This window comes from Lampetra fluviatilis, chromosome 35 (assembly GCF_964198595.1).
Source record: "Lampetra fluviatilis chromosome 35, kcLamFluv1.1, whole genome shotgun sequence".
Taxonomy (NCBI): domain Eukaryota; kingdom Metazoa; phylum Chordata; class Hyperoartia; order Petromyzontiformes; family Petromyzontidae; genus Lampetra; species Lampetra fluviatilis.
The window spans coordinates 12,246,036-12,263,083 of NC_136309.1; the positions used below are offsets into that span (position 1 = coordinate 12,246,036).

At 48.2% G+C, this 17,048-nt stretch overlaps 1 protein-coding gene across 1 annotated transcript; it reads right to left on the reverse strand.

Annotated features, from left to right (window-relative positions):
- Positions 1-2,222: 2,222 nt before the first annotated feature.
- On the reverse strand, positions 2,223-10,561 carry LOC144944639 (uncharacterized). The gene is made up of 3 exons (XM_078872991.1): positions 9,484-10,561; positions 8,939-9,212; positions 2,223-3,489 (listed from the first exon to the last, which is right to left on the reverse strand). The coding sequence occupies exons 1-3, from the start codon at positions 10,547-10,549 to the stop codon at positions 2,568-2,570; spliced, it is 2,262 nt and encodes a 753-aa protein (XP_078729117.1). The 5' UTR covers positions 10,550-10,561; the 3' UTR covers positions 2,223-2,567.
- Positions 10,562-17,048: the final 6,487 nt, after the last annotated feature.

The window sequence follows — 17,048 nt, forward strand, 5'->3', positions numbered from 1 at the left end:
ACATGACAAATATCATCAGGTCCTGATGGTACACCAGCTGAAGTACTGAAAGTGGGGGGGAGAAACATGCTCCTGGTCCACTGAAGAACACTGCTGACTTACGCAGCGCTAACATCGTCACCAGTTTAAAAAACGGAGACAAGGCCGACACTGTGGCAACTATCAAGGCACTGCCATCCTCTCCATCGCTTGCGAAATGCCTGCGAGGCTCGTACAGACTGGTCTGCTCATTCCAACAGAGGAATTACTCCCAGAGTCCGAGCATGGCTTGAGACCATCACGAGGCACCACCGAAAATGATTTTCGCAGCCAGGCAGATCCAGGAAAAATGTCCAGAACAAGACCAAGAGATGTTGATGGACTTCATCAATCTGACCAAAGCCTCTGATTCTGTCAACCGTGAGGTCTCTGTGGAAAACCAAGTCAGAGTTTGGCTGCTGAAGCAAATTAACCACCATTGTGAGACTCCTCCACAACCAGATGACTGATTCCATCCTGTGCAGTAGCTCTATACCTCCGAGCCCTTTGCCATTCTAACTGGGGCGTAAAACAAGGTTGTGTACCACCCACACTCTTCTCCATTTTCCAAGCAGATATGAAACTGTTAATCAAAGAGTGTCTGCCACAGGGCATTGTCATTCAATATCAGACTGACGGCAACCTCTTTATCCTCTCTTGCATCTGTGTCAGAACGTAGCATCAGCTACAATCACCAATCTCCAGGAGACAGATGACCGTGATGTGCTTAAAGGAGGATCTATAAACAGCTGTTAACTGCCTCTCTGATGCTCACAAAAGCTGAGGGCTAATCCTGAACATCACAATAAAATTATCCATCAGCCTGCTCCCAGTCAACCATCATATCCAGCAAGGGAGATATACATTGCCCGAGAGGAAATGAAAAATATAGAACACTGTGCCTACCTTGGCAGTCACCTCTCACAGTGAGCAAACACGGTTGTTGAGATTCAGCACAGAATCTGCTGTGCCAGCTTGGTCGTTGGCAGACTATCTCTCTGATGTTCAACAACCACGACATCAGAACACACGCTAAATTTCGATTAGTACTTAGTACAGCTAAAGTAGTAATAATCGCATATCTGCATTTCCCATAAATATGCTAAATTCCTCTTCATATGCAAATTCTTTTGTCAAGGCGCCCCTCCATCTCAGCTTAAATAGTCGCTCCAAGCCTGGAGTGTGTCATTCAGACTCTGTCTTCTCGACAGACCTGTTCTTCACCCGAGGACGGCTGCTTGCGTTGTGGCCGAAACGTCATGAGAATTATTTTATTATGTTTTATTTTTATTATTTTATTATTTCCATTCTGCGTGACTATACCGAAAGAACCAAGAAGACACACGTTAGATGTTTAGTTTACATAGTGTTGGTGATTGCAACTCTTCTCTATAGCTGTGAGATGTGGGTGACTTAAGGAAAACACCTGAAAAACCTAAAACGCCAGCACCGGCAATAATTCGGAAGATTCTCAACACCAATTGGAAGGATCGTTGCTGCAATAGGATCGGTGTCCTCACGGAGGCCAAAATCGTCAGTGTTGAAGCCTCGATTACCCTAGCACCAGTTGAGTGCAGTGGGGACTGTGTGCGTATGCTTCATCAAAATACTGGCTGTATGCCCAAATCAGAGTAGAAAGGAAGCGGGGAGGCCAAAACAAATGATACCCTCAAGACAAACATCAAGAGATGTGGCACCGGCACCACACACTGAGAGACAGTAGGCCAAGACGGGGCAATGTGGCAATTACTTTTGAGGGAAATCGCCTTGCCCTGGTCGCAAAAACAACCAGGAAATAAAGAACAGAAAACTGTCCTGTGGCAAACGAGGCCCAACTCTGCCTATCCCACACCACCTACAATGTTTGTCAACGAGTTTTCTTTTCAAGGATTGAACTCTTCTGTCACCCAAGAACACATGTAAAATAAAACCTGCGAAAGAGACCATCACTGACCTGAAGGATCGCCAAATAAGAGATGAGATAGGACCATCGTGAAAAAGAGTGAGGCTTCATGGATAAAGGGAATATTATAATTGGCCTGAACTGGCTCAGCGTTGGTGTTCGAGATATAGGGTGGGTGAGTTGGGGGGGGGATTTATTTAATCAACTTCCTGCTGGAGCAAAATAAATGATAATCACCTTGAGTGACAGATGCATACTGGGATGCTCACACTCATAGAATTGTGTTTAAGATAATATTATCTTTAACAAAAAACGTTTCATTAGAAATTTGTAATGCTTTGCTGCCACTGTTATCTGTTGCCCGAGTCGCTCTTTAAACAGCAGAACATTGTCACGGCTGAAGTTGTTGACCCACACCTCTAAGGTGTATTATTATAGTCTCATCAACAACACCATGTGGATTAAGGTCTTCCTCCTGGTCGCTGAACCTCTAAGTATTTTACCCAACAATCACAGCAATGTCCCACTTTACCTTTAAAATGATTTAACCCACACTGCTCAAACAAAATAAATGACCAATATGACAACAGCAACCACAAACCCACCCCCCCCTGGACAAAAGTAAAACCTCTCAGCGGTGCAGCCTTCACTTGTCTGCATCCTCGAGCGCCTGCACAAGCCAGTCCCGCGTGCGCTCGTCCCCCGAGTCCGACGCGTCGCTCTCATTGGACAGCAGCCGGGAGTAGCTGAGGCCCTTCGGCCTGGGCGCTCGCACCTGCGCCAGTCCAAACACTGTGGCCCATATGGCTAGCAGCACTGCGCAGCCCTGGAATGTCCGCTCCACGCCCACCTCCTGCACCAGCGCGCCGCCAGCTGCGGCGCCGGCTCCCGCACCCAGCCCCACCGCCAGCGCCCGCGCCACAGATCGCGCGGTCCGCTCGCCGACGCCCGGCACACATTCAAGTCCCACGCGCCGCAGCACGGCGTGCCATGCCAGCGGCGCCCCCAGACCCGATGCCGCGTATACTAGCGCCAGCGCCCACGGCGTGCGCAGGAGCGAGTACGCGAGTGCCTGCGCAGCGAACACTGTTACGCCCAGCGCGGCCGTGACGCCGGCATTCAAGTCGATGGGGCAGCGCTGGCAGCGGCGCACAAGGGCGCCGCCGCGACGCAGCCAGGCCAGCAGCAGCTCACCAGCGGCGGCCGCCGACACCGCCCCTCCCATGAGCATCTCCGAACCGCCGAGCTCGCGCATGCGGCAGAAGATGAAGCAGTCGACGACGGCGCCAGTGGCGGCCAGCACAAACAGTGTGGGCGCGCACAGCAGCGTGCCGGCGTCGGGGCCACACACTGTGCGTCGCAGGGCGCGCCGCAGCGAGGCCGTGGGGCCGGTGGGGGCCACGGCGCCATGCACCGGGTAAGCGAGCACCGCGAGCAGGGCGACCGCGAGCAGTGCGGACGACGTGTAGAAGTGTGGCAGCATCGAATCCACATGCTGGGACAGGGCGCAGGCGCCCAGTGCTGCTACCGACGCACCCAGCAGGCTCCACAGCTCGTGCTGCCCGTACCTGTACAGGCGGCACCAGGACAGAGGCGTGGGGCATGTTACCACAGCAGCACCGGAATCAACTCCCCTTGTTCATTAAGCAGCCCCCATCATTAACCTTCTTCCGTTCCTCTCTTAAAGCCTCACCTCTTCTCTATTGCTCATTCTCTTCCTCTTACCCTCCCCACCTCCACTCCTTTCCATCCCTCCCTTACACTTTCATGAACCCTAAGTACTCTCTATCACTCATTTCTCAATCCTTGTACGCCCCTGCCATCTTCATCATTCTATTGTCACCGTATTGTAAGCTATGTCAAGTGCCTTGAGTGAAGAATCTCTCTTCTTGGTTCTTTCGGTAAAGTCACGTAGAAGGAAAATAATAAAAATAAAACATAATAAAATAATTCTCACGACGTTTCGGCTACAACGCAAGCAGCCGTCCTCAGGTGAAGAATGAAACACCACCAAGCTTGGAGCGTATATTTAAGCTGGGTTGGAGGTGGTAGAAGAGCGCCTTGACAAAATAATTTGCATATCAAGAGGAATTTAGCATATTTATGGGAAATGCGTAGGAGGTGAGCGGGGGGGTTTCAAAGTCATATTATGCCCATGCATTATGCAGGATTAGCAGCATCAAAGGGAGGGGGTAGGGGGTAGCATTAAAAAGGGAGGGCATGTTAATAGTATGTAGAAGCAACGAAACATGTCAATGGGAGAGCGGTGGCAGGAGACCCGCAGCGGAGCAAATAATCCATTTCCTGTGGAGAACACAAGATACACAGTCAATGCCAGTGAGAGGACTGCGGTCTAAAAGTCACCATAAACGTGAACAACAATCAGTTAAGATCCGAAATGGTTTATTACGTCCTTCCAATGATTGCTGAGCCAGAATCCATCTTCTCAGTTGAAATTCTCGGTTGGTCTGAAATCCCTTTTAGCTAAAGGACTAAACTTTGCAGTCACACCTAGACACATACCAGTTAATGATATCATTGCCTGAGTAAATGTGGCTCTCAAGGGCCTGAGTCACATCGCTGCAGATGTAGCAAGATCTGAAATCGCTACAACCCTCAAAAACGCTAAGATGCCAGCTAGTAACATCAGCAAAGATGAGCGTTTTAAATTAGCTCTATTAAAAAAGAGGGATGACATTGTCATCCTCTCAGCCGACAAAGGCAATGCCACTGTCATCATGGACAAAACAGAATACAACAACAACATTCAAGAACTACTCAATGATGGCAGCTATACAAAAATAAAAATAGACCCTACCAACAGCCTCGTCATTAAAACCAACAAAATCATTTCTGATTCAACCGCATTAATTGATCAAACCAAACAGTTCTCGTTGAAACCCTCTGCAGCCAGGCCACCAAGATTATATAGCTTGCCAAAGATACATAAAGAAAATACACCTCTTCGTCCCATTGTCTCGACTATCAACTCCCCCACCTCGTTTTTTGTCTGAAATCCTGCGGCCTTTCACTGGAAAAACCACCTCTGCGGTACTAAACTCTACTGACCTGGTATCGACAATCAACGGAATTTCCCTGTCCCCAGACGACCTGCTTGTCAGTTTTGATGTGGTTTCCCTATTCACCAAAGTTCCTGTACCTGACACCATCGCAATCATTGAAGACTTGGTTCATCAAGGATTGAATACTGGGGTACCCCCCCTGGTGAGACACTGCTTAACCAATACATACTTCACCTGGAATGGAACTTTCTACAAACAAACTGAGGGCAAATTTCGATTTAAAGCTTTCGTGACTGCAGGGATTCATCTTCTTGGTTCTTTCGGTAAAGTCACGTAGAAGGAAAATAATAAAATAATAAAAATAAAAATAATAAAATAATTCTCACGACGTTTCGGCCACAACGCAAGCAGCCGTCTTCAGGTGGCGAACAGGTCTGTCGAGAAGGCAGAGTCTGAATGGCACGCCCCAGGCTTGGAGCGACTATTTATGCTGGGATGGAGGGGCGAAGAGCATCTTGACAAAATAATTTGCATATCAAGAGGAATTTAGCATATTTATGGGAAATGCAGATATGCGATTAGTAAACTGAGGGCACCCCAATGGGCTCCCCCCTATCTCCGGTTGTAGCCAACGTTTTCATGGAGAAATTTGAGACTGACGCCATTCAGGCTGCCACTCTACGCCCGATCTTATGGAAGAGGTACGTAGATGACACTTTTGTCATCTGGCCACATGGCCGGACTGCTCTAGACCAATTCCTCGACCACATCAATTCCATACACCGAGACATCAGATTCACCATGGAAGTCGAAAAAGATGGCAAGCTACCCTTTTTGGATGTCCTAATTAAAAGGAGACCCTGATGGTTCAATGAGCCATTCTGTCTACAGGAAAGCCACCCATATGGATGCTTACCTAAAACCGGATTCCCACCACCATCCATCCCAGAAGAATTCCCTCATCAAGACTCTATACCATAGAGCCCAATGCATCTCCGACCAGGAACACATTGCCAGTGAACTCAAGCACGTACGCCAAGCTCTCAAGGCTAATGGTTACTCTGACTACACAATCCGCAAAGCCATCACTCCAACCATCAAGAAGGGTCCTGTTGAGGAGCCTTTTAAAACCATCACCGTACCCTACATTGCTTGGGTCACAAAAAATATCTCCAAAATCCTGATTAAACACAAGATCCAGGTCCGATTCAACACAGTACATAAAATCCGTGATCTGGTCCCATCTGTAAAAGACGTGGTTCCAGACATACAGTACCCTGGCATCTACAAACTAAGTTGCCTCTGTGGTAGCAGTTACATTGGAGAAACCAAATGACATGTCTCGGACCGCATCCGTGAACATAAAGCAGACCTGAAACACGGTAGGACAAACACTTCAGCCGTGGCAGATCATTGTTACAATTCAGTGGGCTCACATGACATTGACTTTTCCAAGACAGAGGTTCTCTGCAAGCCATCTGGCTACCATGAGAGATTCGTTCATGAGGCGATCCACATATACAAACACAGAGACAACTTCAACCGAGAAGATGGATTCTGGCTCAGCAATCATTGGAAGGACGTAACAAACCATTTCGGATCTTAACTGATTGTTGTTTACGTTTACGGTGACTTTCAGACCGCAGTCCACTCACTGGCATTGACTGTGTATCTTGTGTTCTCCACAGGGAATGGATTATTTGCTCGGCTGCGGGTCTCCTGCTACCGCTCTCCCATTGACATGTTTCGTTGCTTCTACATACTATTAACATTCCCTCCCTTTGTAGTAGAGTTAACCACTCGATGTTCACAAACTGGGAGAGCAAATCGTTAACAAGGTTTTCCCACTCAAACTAACGGTCAGGGTCTCACAAGCTGTGAGAGCTGACCGTAAACAAGGTTTTCCTGCGCGACCAAACGGTCAGGGTCAGATAGGGTGAATTGGGATCCAAAAGCAGATTGGGAACGACCAATCGCAGGGTTCCACAAGGTGGCCGGGGATTGGACAACCCGGCCACGAACAAGTATAAAGCCAGAGCGCTCAGAGCTCTGAGGGAGTTCGGCTACACGAAGACCCAAGACGGCGGAAGAAGCCTAGGACCCTGGACCAAGCCCTCCAGCCCTTATAAGGGCTAGGGTTCAGTGTAACCAGTGGTCGGGGAGACATCCCCTAGGTCCAGTCAGAGGACACTGAAAGAGCGGGATATTAAGTAGCCTGTAGGGTGCGGAGGCTTGTACCTTCTGAGTGTAACGGGTGAGGGGAACGTATACCCCTCAGTGCATAGGGACTGTGTTCATAAGACAAATAAAGGTGTGTGCTACAAAAGACGTTGAAGAGTCCGTCTGTACAACACTACACCTTTGTTAATGCTACCCCCTACCCCCTCCCTTTGATGCTGCTAATCCTGCATAATGCATGGGCATAATATGACTTTGAAACCCCCCCACCCACCTCATATGCATTTCCCATAAATATGCTAAATTCCTCTTGATATGCAAATTATTTTGTCAAGGCGCTCTTCTTCCACTTCCAACCCAGCTTAAATATACGCTCCAAGCTTGGTGGTGTTTCATTCTTCACCTGAGGACGGCTGCTTGCGTTGTAGCCGAAACGTCGTGATAATTATTTTACGTTTTAGTTTTATTATTTTATTATTTTCCTTCTACGTGACTTTACCGAAAGAACCAAGAAGATGAATCCCTGCAGTCACGAAAGCTTTAAATCGAAATGAAGAATCTCTATAAATATAAGTGAGATTAGATTTATGAGTCCGCATTATCCTGATGAGACTCCACGTGTTTGGTGATCGTGCATGCCTGTCATCCCGCCTTTTCAAGACATCGGGTTGGTGGATTGTGTTGATTTGTAAAATACACTCAATCCTGTGGGGAGTGAGCAAGTGGGTTCATGAACCAATCTATATGAACCCACTATGTATAAAGACTCATTAACATAGTTGACCAAAATTCCCAATGTAATACCACAGAGGCTTTGGCAGACATCACAACGGCACACGGAGAGAGGACACACATCGGCACAATGCCTGTCTGCTTGTATGTCTGTCTATAGTTTACTAGTTAGATTTTTGTTGCTCACACTTAAAATTCTAACTTAGCAAATTTTGAAACACGTAATCAACTAGGCTATGCGTTAATTGTGTGTTAACCGACTCTCTGTGTTGTATTACATCACATTTCGATATTTTACTAGGTTATTTAATTTTCGTGTGCCTGCCTCCTAATTTTCAGGCTTGCATGCCCGTGCCGCGTTGTCAGCTTGCTCCTCTCTCTGTGTGCCGTTGTGATGTCTGTCTGCTTGTATGTCTGTCTATAGTTTTTTCTAGTTAGATTTTTGTTGCTATTTCTTTTATGCCTGATGATGATTGCTTGTGTTTCAATCGAAACGTCGTAATATGTTATTTTATTTTAATTTATTATTTTATTTTTAGACGTGACTTAACCGAAAAGAACCAAAGAATAGACAGTATGAGTCGCGTTTCTCCCCAAGCTATCACATGGCTCACATACTTAAACCTGGATGTGTGATTTACACGTACTTAACATCTGCTAAAAGGGACATGCCCTTGCACCCCTATTTGGTGCCTAAGTGGATATCAGGGACGCCTCCACCAGGCTCCCTTCACTGCCACTCAGATGCAGCGAGGTGTCAGTGCAACCTCAATAGAAACCCACTGCCTCAATACAAACCCACTGCCTCAAACTGTACCCACAGCATCAATACAACGCAGTCTCAACAGGGAACCACAGCATCAACAACAATCGCAAATCCGTAGTGATGCTACAGTGGAAACCCTGTTAATTCTGGAGTGGTTGAAACCTTCATTTAACCCATGAACTGAGCTATACGGGCTCACCATGTCAACGCTTCTGTTAAGAGTTCCCTCGAGCCACGTGGCCGTCCTGACCCAGCACCGGTGGCCTCTAGTGCCCAAGCGTTCAATTGGAATCTCGGGAAGCCAGGACACAGTCTCACCTGTCCGTGGCATCCACCTGGTCCAGGTACTCGTAGAGGGAGTCATCGGCCAGCGAGTCCAGCGGTGATGAGAGCGCCGCCCCAACGGTGGACACAGCGAGCACCAGGGCGAACACGCGCCACGCGGACAGCGCGACGGCTGGGCGTAGCGTGGCCACTGCAGGCCTCGCCACTGGTGGCATAGCCGGTGGCGGCGAGACCGACGCGAGCTCGCCTGGGACAAGGTCGTTCGAAGATATCGCACGCTCCGCTCGGCTGCCGTTCTCGTCTCCGACTGGACAAAAAAAGAAAACACAAACGGCATGGGAGCTGCCATGGCGCCATGAATCGCACACTGGAAATGCAATACGGAAATTGCCAGTTAGATTCCATATTCTGGTGCGGCAGTTGAAACTTTAGAGCAAATACCTCAAATCCCCGTAACATGGTTAAATTTCCATCTTTAATTCTTTCAAGACCCACATTCCAATATCACAATACTTTACACTGCTTCTGAACACGCAAAAGTTTACTTGAACAAAGTTAACATATGAAAACATTCCAACCTGGAAGAAATGTTTCATTTTTGATCGCCACCATCACTGTCGTCCCCTCTTTGTCCTTTCCGCCATCGTCAACCGAGCTCTTTAACTTCGTTGGCGGTGCCTCCTCCTCAGACTCCCCCCACCTCGTCGACGACACGTGACTGCCGGCGTTGGGCAGCAGAGTGGTAGAACTGGTGTTAGAGCTCAACGTCGAGCTCCAGTTTGCCTTTGGCTTCTCGTCTACCCCAGGTGACGCTGCTGACCCAGTCGGGTTTGTTGGAAGATGGTTCAGCCGAGCTTCAACCATGGCAGAAGTTGGCAGGATGGTGTCAGGAGGAGCCGGCCTGGCGTTTAAAGGAACAGTGCTGGGGCTCACAAAACCACTGGTGACACCGTCAGAAGGCAAACGGGTTTCTTTACCTCCAAAAAATGACCAGCTAGCACTGGAAGGTGATGAGCTGACGTTGAAATATGGCGAGTTTGCGTTAACAGATGGCGTGGTAGCATTGAAAGGTTGTGAGGTAGTGCCAAACGATGTTACAGCAGGGCCGGTGCTTACTCTGTGCGTGCTGCCTATAATCGCCTTGCCAAATGCTGCTCGTGTCATGCCGGGGTCTGTGGCGCCATCGCCAAACGAGCTCCTGTTTGCGAGCTCCACGGTGGTGTTGCCGCCGCGGAAGAGCGACCACGGTTGTGCCGACGGCACAGCGGTGAGGCCGAGGGTAGCCGTGGCGCCGCATGCGAGCGCCAGCAGCATGGTCAGGCGGCGCCGGCGGCTGCGCTTGGCACAGCGCGACAGCACGGGGCCGCACACGATGTGCGCCAGCGCGCGCGAGGACGCCACCAGCCCCAGGTGCAGGGGTGCGAGGCCCAGCACGCTCAGGTAGACGGGCAGGAAGGGCAGCAGAGAAGCACCGGCCGCCCCCAGCAGTAGGAAGAAGAGGCCCGAGGCGACAACAGCCCGGTCCACGTCCCACTGCTGCGTGTCGACGGGGCCGTCCGTGTAGATGCGCAGCCATGACCGCTTCTTCATGATGGCCCCTGAGCTGACGAGATCAAGGAACACAGAAGCAGCTATCATAATCATTGCAACTAAGTACATTTGGTGTGCACTCCGTTCGTATGGTGCAGGGCTATTCCAAAGGCATTACGTTTCATAGACAGCTGTAGTCTGCTGTAGGGAGTGGATGGGTATAGTCTGCCAGTAGGAAGTTATATTGCTTTGTGTAATTCCAATTGAGTAATTTAAGGCTAATTCAATATGGACTGTGATTTTAACACATGATGGCCTACTCAAATGTCATCCATTGTGAAGCAGAGGGTGCATATTTATGGCTAACATATTTATGGTTAATCGACCTGCAGTAATGACCAGGGCCAGAGTCAAATCACGAACCTCTAGAACAAGCGGTGAACGCGCGGCCACTGGGCCATGTCATCAACCCAAATGACAAGGATGAAGTGCCATGACAAGATGTGAGGATGAGGTGTGCAGCAAGTGCCGTTTAGAACCTGTGTGGATTTATATGAAACCTGTGTGGATTTATATGAAACCTGTGGACCCATATGAAACCTGTGGACCCATACTTACTCTCCCCTCTTACCTTACCTACTCGATTCACTTCCACCTCCTCCCTCCTCTCCAGCAACTAAGGCCTTCTGTGGAAATCACTGCTTGGCAAATGCTCATTTCGAGGTTGCCCCTTCTCTTCTGCTGCCCTCCCATCAATCTCTGGGATAATCTTCTCTGAGCCTGCTGTACTCCTGGCCCTATTCCCTTATAGTTGTTGATACGTTATTTAATCCTTACCTGCTATCACTACAGTAGTACATATAGCAGTATATATGGACTCTATAGCACAAAGTACTCACCGAACAGAGTAGCGTGGTGAGGCCTAGTCCCGTGCAGAGCCCCTAGCCTCGCCAAGATTGCCCAGCCGGCTGAGGTGGCACCTTGACAGGCTGGGCCGCTATTCCCCCCCCCCACCATTCCCCCACCTGCGCTACAATAATACTATCTAAGCGCTATAATATTAGTATCTACCGATCCTATAGTAGTAAGTGCACACTTTGGGGTGGGGGGGGGAGAAGAGAACATGACCCTTTGATTAATTTACCTCAGCGTTGTGTGTATTCTTTTAAGCATTTTGAACGCGAATAAGAAATCCTCCCCCCCCCTCCACCGATGACACGTGTACGTTGTTAGGGGCAACCCCCGGGCTGGTTTCGAGGTGCAAGGAAATAATTAAATAATGAGAAATCTCTCTTCATTGTTCATTTAACTACTTTAAATTTGACGGATGGGAAAACGGAATAGCGCTGGCTCACCACGGGGCTTACGGCGTGATACCCGGCTACTTTTTAAAACAGTAAACCCCACGGTTCATGAGCCAAATCCTTCACAAGTTGCGTGCACACAGACACAGAGACAGACAGACGGACAGATGAATGTAGTGTATATAATATTTGATACTGAAATCAAGCATAGCTACTTTTTTTGTCAAGCACATGGTGCTGATTGCCGGACTGGTTACAGCCTTTAGAAGGGGTTTGGCAGATCGGTCCTGCATATTAACCATTCTTTAAAAAAGAAAGTTGCCAAACATGCTAATGCAGGATCCTTTTGAAAATGTCTAAAAGCTATGATCTTAGTCGTGGTTCGGCTTTAGTTTGGACTCGGCTTGGGTTTAAGCCTCTCACTTGCTGTCAAATACGCACGAGTGATATACTCAGCGGTGGCTCGGCTCAGCAGATGGAAATCTTAAGTACGGCTGGGATCATGCTCAGAGCTGGCTCAAGTTGAGTGTTAGGGTTTTCAACTTGCTCTCTTGAGCCAAACCCAAACCTGAGCCGAGCCATCTCTAAGAATTCGGGCCTCCTCAGTGAAGCTTTTCCGAATAAAGAAATTAGTTTGTTAGGTGGCCAAGTTTGCAAGCTGCTGTTACCGATGCCGTGTCCCCTGTCCTGCAGACCATCAACTTCACGCTGGTGCCTCCGTACGCGCGTTCAGTGTTTGTGGGCGTCTGTGCCTTCTTGTGGACCTGCTACCTGTGCTACGTGCGGCAGCACAGCTTCGGGACAGACAGGGAGCAGCAGCAGCACGAAGTATGGGAGTACAAGGAGCAGCACGAGGAGGAGCCAGGAGGTCCGGGGCAGTAGCCACATGGGTAGAGGGATGGGGTTAACCTGAACTCAGGCCCTTGGCCATGCCACACAGGAGAAGAAAAACTCTGCAGCACCAACTCAAGGTTTCTATTTAAAGTCACTCATCGGGTATTATCAATGAAGCGCTGCAGCGAGGCATCTCAACGAGACTTTACATTGTTCTTATTCTGAACAAACCTTCATTCAGTGAGGCTTCTCATTGAGAATGTTCTGTAAAGCACCTTAGTGTAAAGGCACATACAACCGAATCAACTTGAATGTGCCCAGTCACATCATATCTCAGAAGATAAGCAGTGCTGAGCCTTGATTGGGTGGGTGACCACCTAAGTATAATCCAGGGCTTGCCAGGTGTTGTGGGTGTTGGGCTGCAAGGTAGTAGCCAGGAGATAGTAGTGGCGAGTAACCCTCTTTTGAGTGATACTCAAGGGTGATGCGGTGGCGAGATGTTAACTACCTCGCCTGGTATACAGGAGGTCGTGGGTTCATCCCGACCTTTATGCCTGTACATTTGGAGTTTGCATGTTCTCTCTGTGGTCATGTGTATTTTTCTCCGGTTCCTCCGATTTTTCCCTCCACATTTAGAATCAACACGCATTTAGAGTATTTGGCTACAATACATTTGTAGTGCCATAGATGGGCCACGCTTACCGACAGTGGTAGACAAGGTCCATCTGCAAGGGTGCCCTGTACCGCCAAGGGGGGGGGGGGGGCTGCGGGGGATCTACGATCCCACGCAACGCCACCCCTCGATGGGCAAAGGGGCATAAATGGGGACCTCCCCAGCCGATTGGGACCAGTCGCAGCTCAAGACCCAAGACCAGCCAGCTTAGGACCCTGGACCCCCTCGCCCCACTTGTTCTTGTAAGGGCCGGGACGCTGTGCGGGCCAGTGGTGGGACTCTGGGACTCCCGGCTCTACGTCCTTGTAAGGGCGAGTTCCGAAGAAGCCAGAGTCTAGACCCGCACCTTGGCTGGGTCGGGTCAGGTACCCTTCCCTAGGGTAATTGTAGCCAGACGACCCGAGAGCATAGCCAGTGTTAGGCACGCTAGGAGAAGGCTCTGTCCCTAGGCTGTGTCCCTAGGCTGTGTTCCTAGGCGGTGTCCCTAGGCTGTGTCCCTAGGCTGTGTCCCTAGGCTGTGTCCCTAGGCTGTGTCCCTAGGCTGTGTCCCTAGGCTGTGTCCCTAGGCTGTGTCCCTAGGCTGTGTCCCTAGGCTGTAACAGAGTATCAGGACTGTTGGAGTGTGGTATCGTAATAAAGAAGTTACCTCTACAAGTGTCTCCGGAACCCATTACACATTTACATGCGATAAGACACTTCGTTGAGCTATCATTTGTGGGCAGATCGCTTCTGAAAAATAGCTATATAGCTCAGTGGGCACTTACCTCGTAAAATAAAAAATTGTAAAAAAAAAGGTTTTGAATGTCTGGGTTTTATCTGGGTAGTCTGGTTTCCTCCGACCTGTAGTTAAACAATGCACCAAAGGGATTTGCTACATCTCAATTTAGGCTGCTCTTAAATAAAGAAGTAATTGGCATTCTAACAGCGTTGCTTGGTCAGCATTACTCAAATCCTAGCTGGACGTGCCATGACACGTGTGCACATGCGAAGTCTTAACAAACACTGCGCCTCTTCAGCCAAAGAAGACATCGCTACGTGCCTGCTGTCAATAGGAAGACTTTATTCAAAATTTATTCAAGGCTATTATTCAAGCACTTTGTAAACCGAGCAATCAATGCTGTATACAGTACCCAGATAATATACATTTTCTAAGAAGGAAAACATCCAATTTTATGCCAATTTAAGCTGAGCTTTAAAAACGTAAAAGTAACTTTGGCATGCCTCTAAGAACTTGTAAACATTAACCCATGAACAAACTTCAGACTCAATCATATGTATACACATATTGAACCAAAATGAAAGAAAGAAAATAAAGTCTGCATGGCAGTTATTTGCAGTACCAAAATATAAGGGATATGCTTTAAGTTAACTCACGCTGCTTGTAAATTACTTTAGTGGCCAACCAAGATACAGGCATTGCACATGATAGATGCAGCTGGCATCAGAAATTAGTTCACAGGAAGAATACACATTAAGTAAATCAGCACAGGATACACATACCTCTTCGCTTCACAAGTTCTCACGATTTACCTCATTGGCCAGTTGCATAACGACCCTTGAGCTGAACTTACAGGCGCGTCTCACTTCACGAGCGAGATACGTTCTGCGACAAAAGCTCGGTAAGCAAAAACTTGAGCAACTAAAATAGTTTTCCCACTGACTCCTAACCATTGTTAAAAACTGACCTACGTTTCAGTCCCAACATTTTCCACTCTTGAACAACGTTTTTTAACATGACAAATATCATCAGGTCCTGATGGTACACCAGCTGAAGTACTGAAAGTGGGGGGGAGAAACATGCTCCTGGTCCACTGAAGAACACTGCTGACTTACGCAGCGCTAACATCGTCACCAGTTTAAAAAACGGAGACAAGGCCGACACTGTGGCAACTATCAAGGCACTGCCATCCTCTCCATCGCTTGCGAAATGCCTGCGAGGCTCGTACAGACTGGTCTGCTCATTCCAACAGAGGAATTACTCCCAGAGTCCGAGCATGGCTTGAGACCATCACGAGGCACCACCGAAAATGATTTTCGCAGCCAGGCAGATCCAGGAAAAATGTCCAGAACAAGACCAAGAGATGTTGATGGACTTCATCAATCTGACCAAAGCCTCTGATTCTGTCAACCGTGAGGTCTCTGTGGAAAACCAAGTCAGAGTTTGGCTGCTGAAGCAAATTAACCACCATTGTGAGACTCCTCCACAACCAGATGACTGATTCCATCCTGTGCAGTAGCTCTATACCTCCGAGCCCTTTGCCATTCTAACTGGGGCGTAAAACAAGGTTGTGTACCACCCACACTCTTCTCCATTTTCCAAGCAGATATGAAACTGTTAATCAAAGAGTGTCTGCCACAGGGCATTGTCATTCAATATCAGACTGACGGCAACCTCTTTATCCTCTCTTGCATCTGTGTCAGAACGTAGCATCAGCTACAATCACCAATCTCCAGGAGACAGATGACCGTGATGTGCTTAAAGGAGGATCTATAAACAGCTGTTAACTGCCTCTCTGATGCTCACAAAAGCTGAGGGCTAATCCTGAACATCACAATAAAATTATCCATCAGCCTGCTCCCAGTCAACCATCATATCCAGCAAGGGAGATATACATTGCCCGAGAGGAAATGAAAAATATAGAACACTGTGCCTACCTTGGCAGTCACCTCTCACAGTGAGCAAACACGGTTGTTGAGATTCAGCACAGAATCTGCTGTGCCAGCTTGGTCGTTGGCAGACTATCTCTCTGATGTTCAACAACCACGACATCAGAACACACGCTAAATTTCGATTAGTACTTAGTACAGCTAAAGTAGTAATAATCGCATATCTGCATTTCCCATAAATATGCTAAATTCCTCTTCATATGCAAATTCTTTTGTCAAGGCGCCCCTCCATCTCAGCTTAAATAGTCGCTCCAAGCCTGGAGTGTGTCATTCAGACTCTGTCTTCTCGACAGACCTGTTCTTCACCCGAGGACGGCTGCTTGCGTTGTGGCCGAAACGTCATGAGAATTATTTTATTATGTTTTATTTTTATTATTTTATTATTTCCATTCTGCGTGACTATACCGAAAGAACCAAGAAGACACACGTTAGATGTTTAGTTTACATAGTGTTGGTGATTGCAACTCTTCTCTATAGCTGTGAGATGTGGGTGACTTAGGGAAAACACCTGAAAAACCTAAAACGCCAGCACCGGCAATAATTCGGAAGATTCTCAACACCAATTGGAAGGATCGTTGCTGCAATAGGATCGGTGTCCTCACGGAGGCCAAAATCGTCAGTGTTGAAGCCTCGATTACCCTAGCACCAGTTGAGTGCAGTGGGGACTGTGTGCGTATGCTTCATCAAAATACTGGCTGTATGCCCAAATCAGAGTAGAAAGGAAGCGGGGAGGCCAAAACAAATGATACCCTCAAGACAAACATCAAGAGATGTGGCACCGGCACCACACACTGAGAGACAGTAGGCCAAGACGGGGCAATGTGGCAATTACTTTTGAGGGAAATCGCCTTGCCCTGGTCGCAAAAACAACCAGGAAATAAAGAACAGAAAACTGTCCTGTGGCAAACGAGGCCCAACTCTGCCTATCCCACACCACCTACAATGTTTGTCAACGAGTTTTCTTTTCAAGGATTGAACTCTTCTGTCACCCAAGAACACATGTAAAATAAAACCTGCGAAAGAGACCATCACTGACCTGAAGGATCGCCAAATAAGAGATGAGATAGGACCATCGTGAAAAAGAGTGAGGCTTCATGGATAAAGGGAATATTATAATTGGCCTGAACTGGCTCAG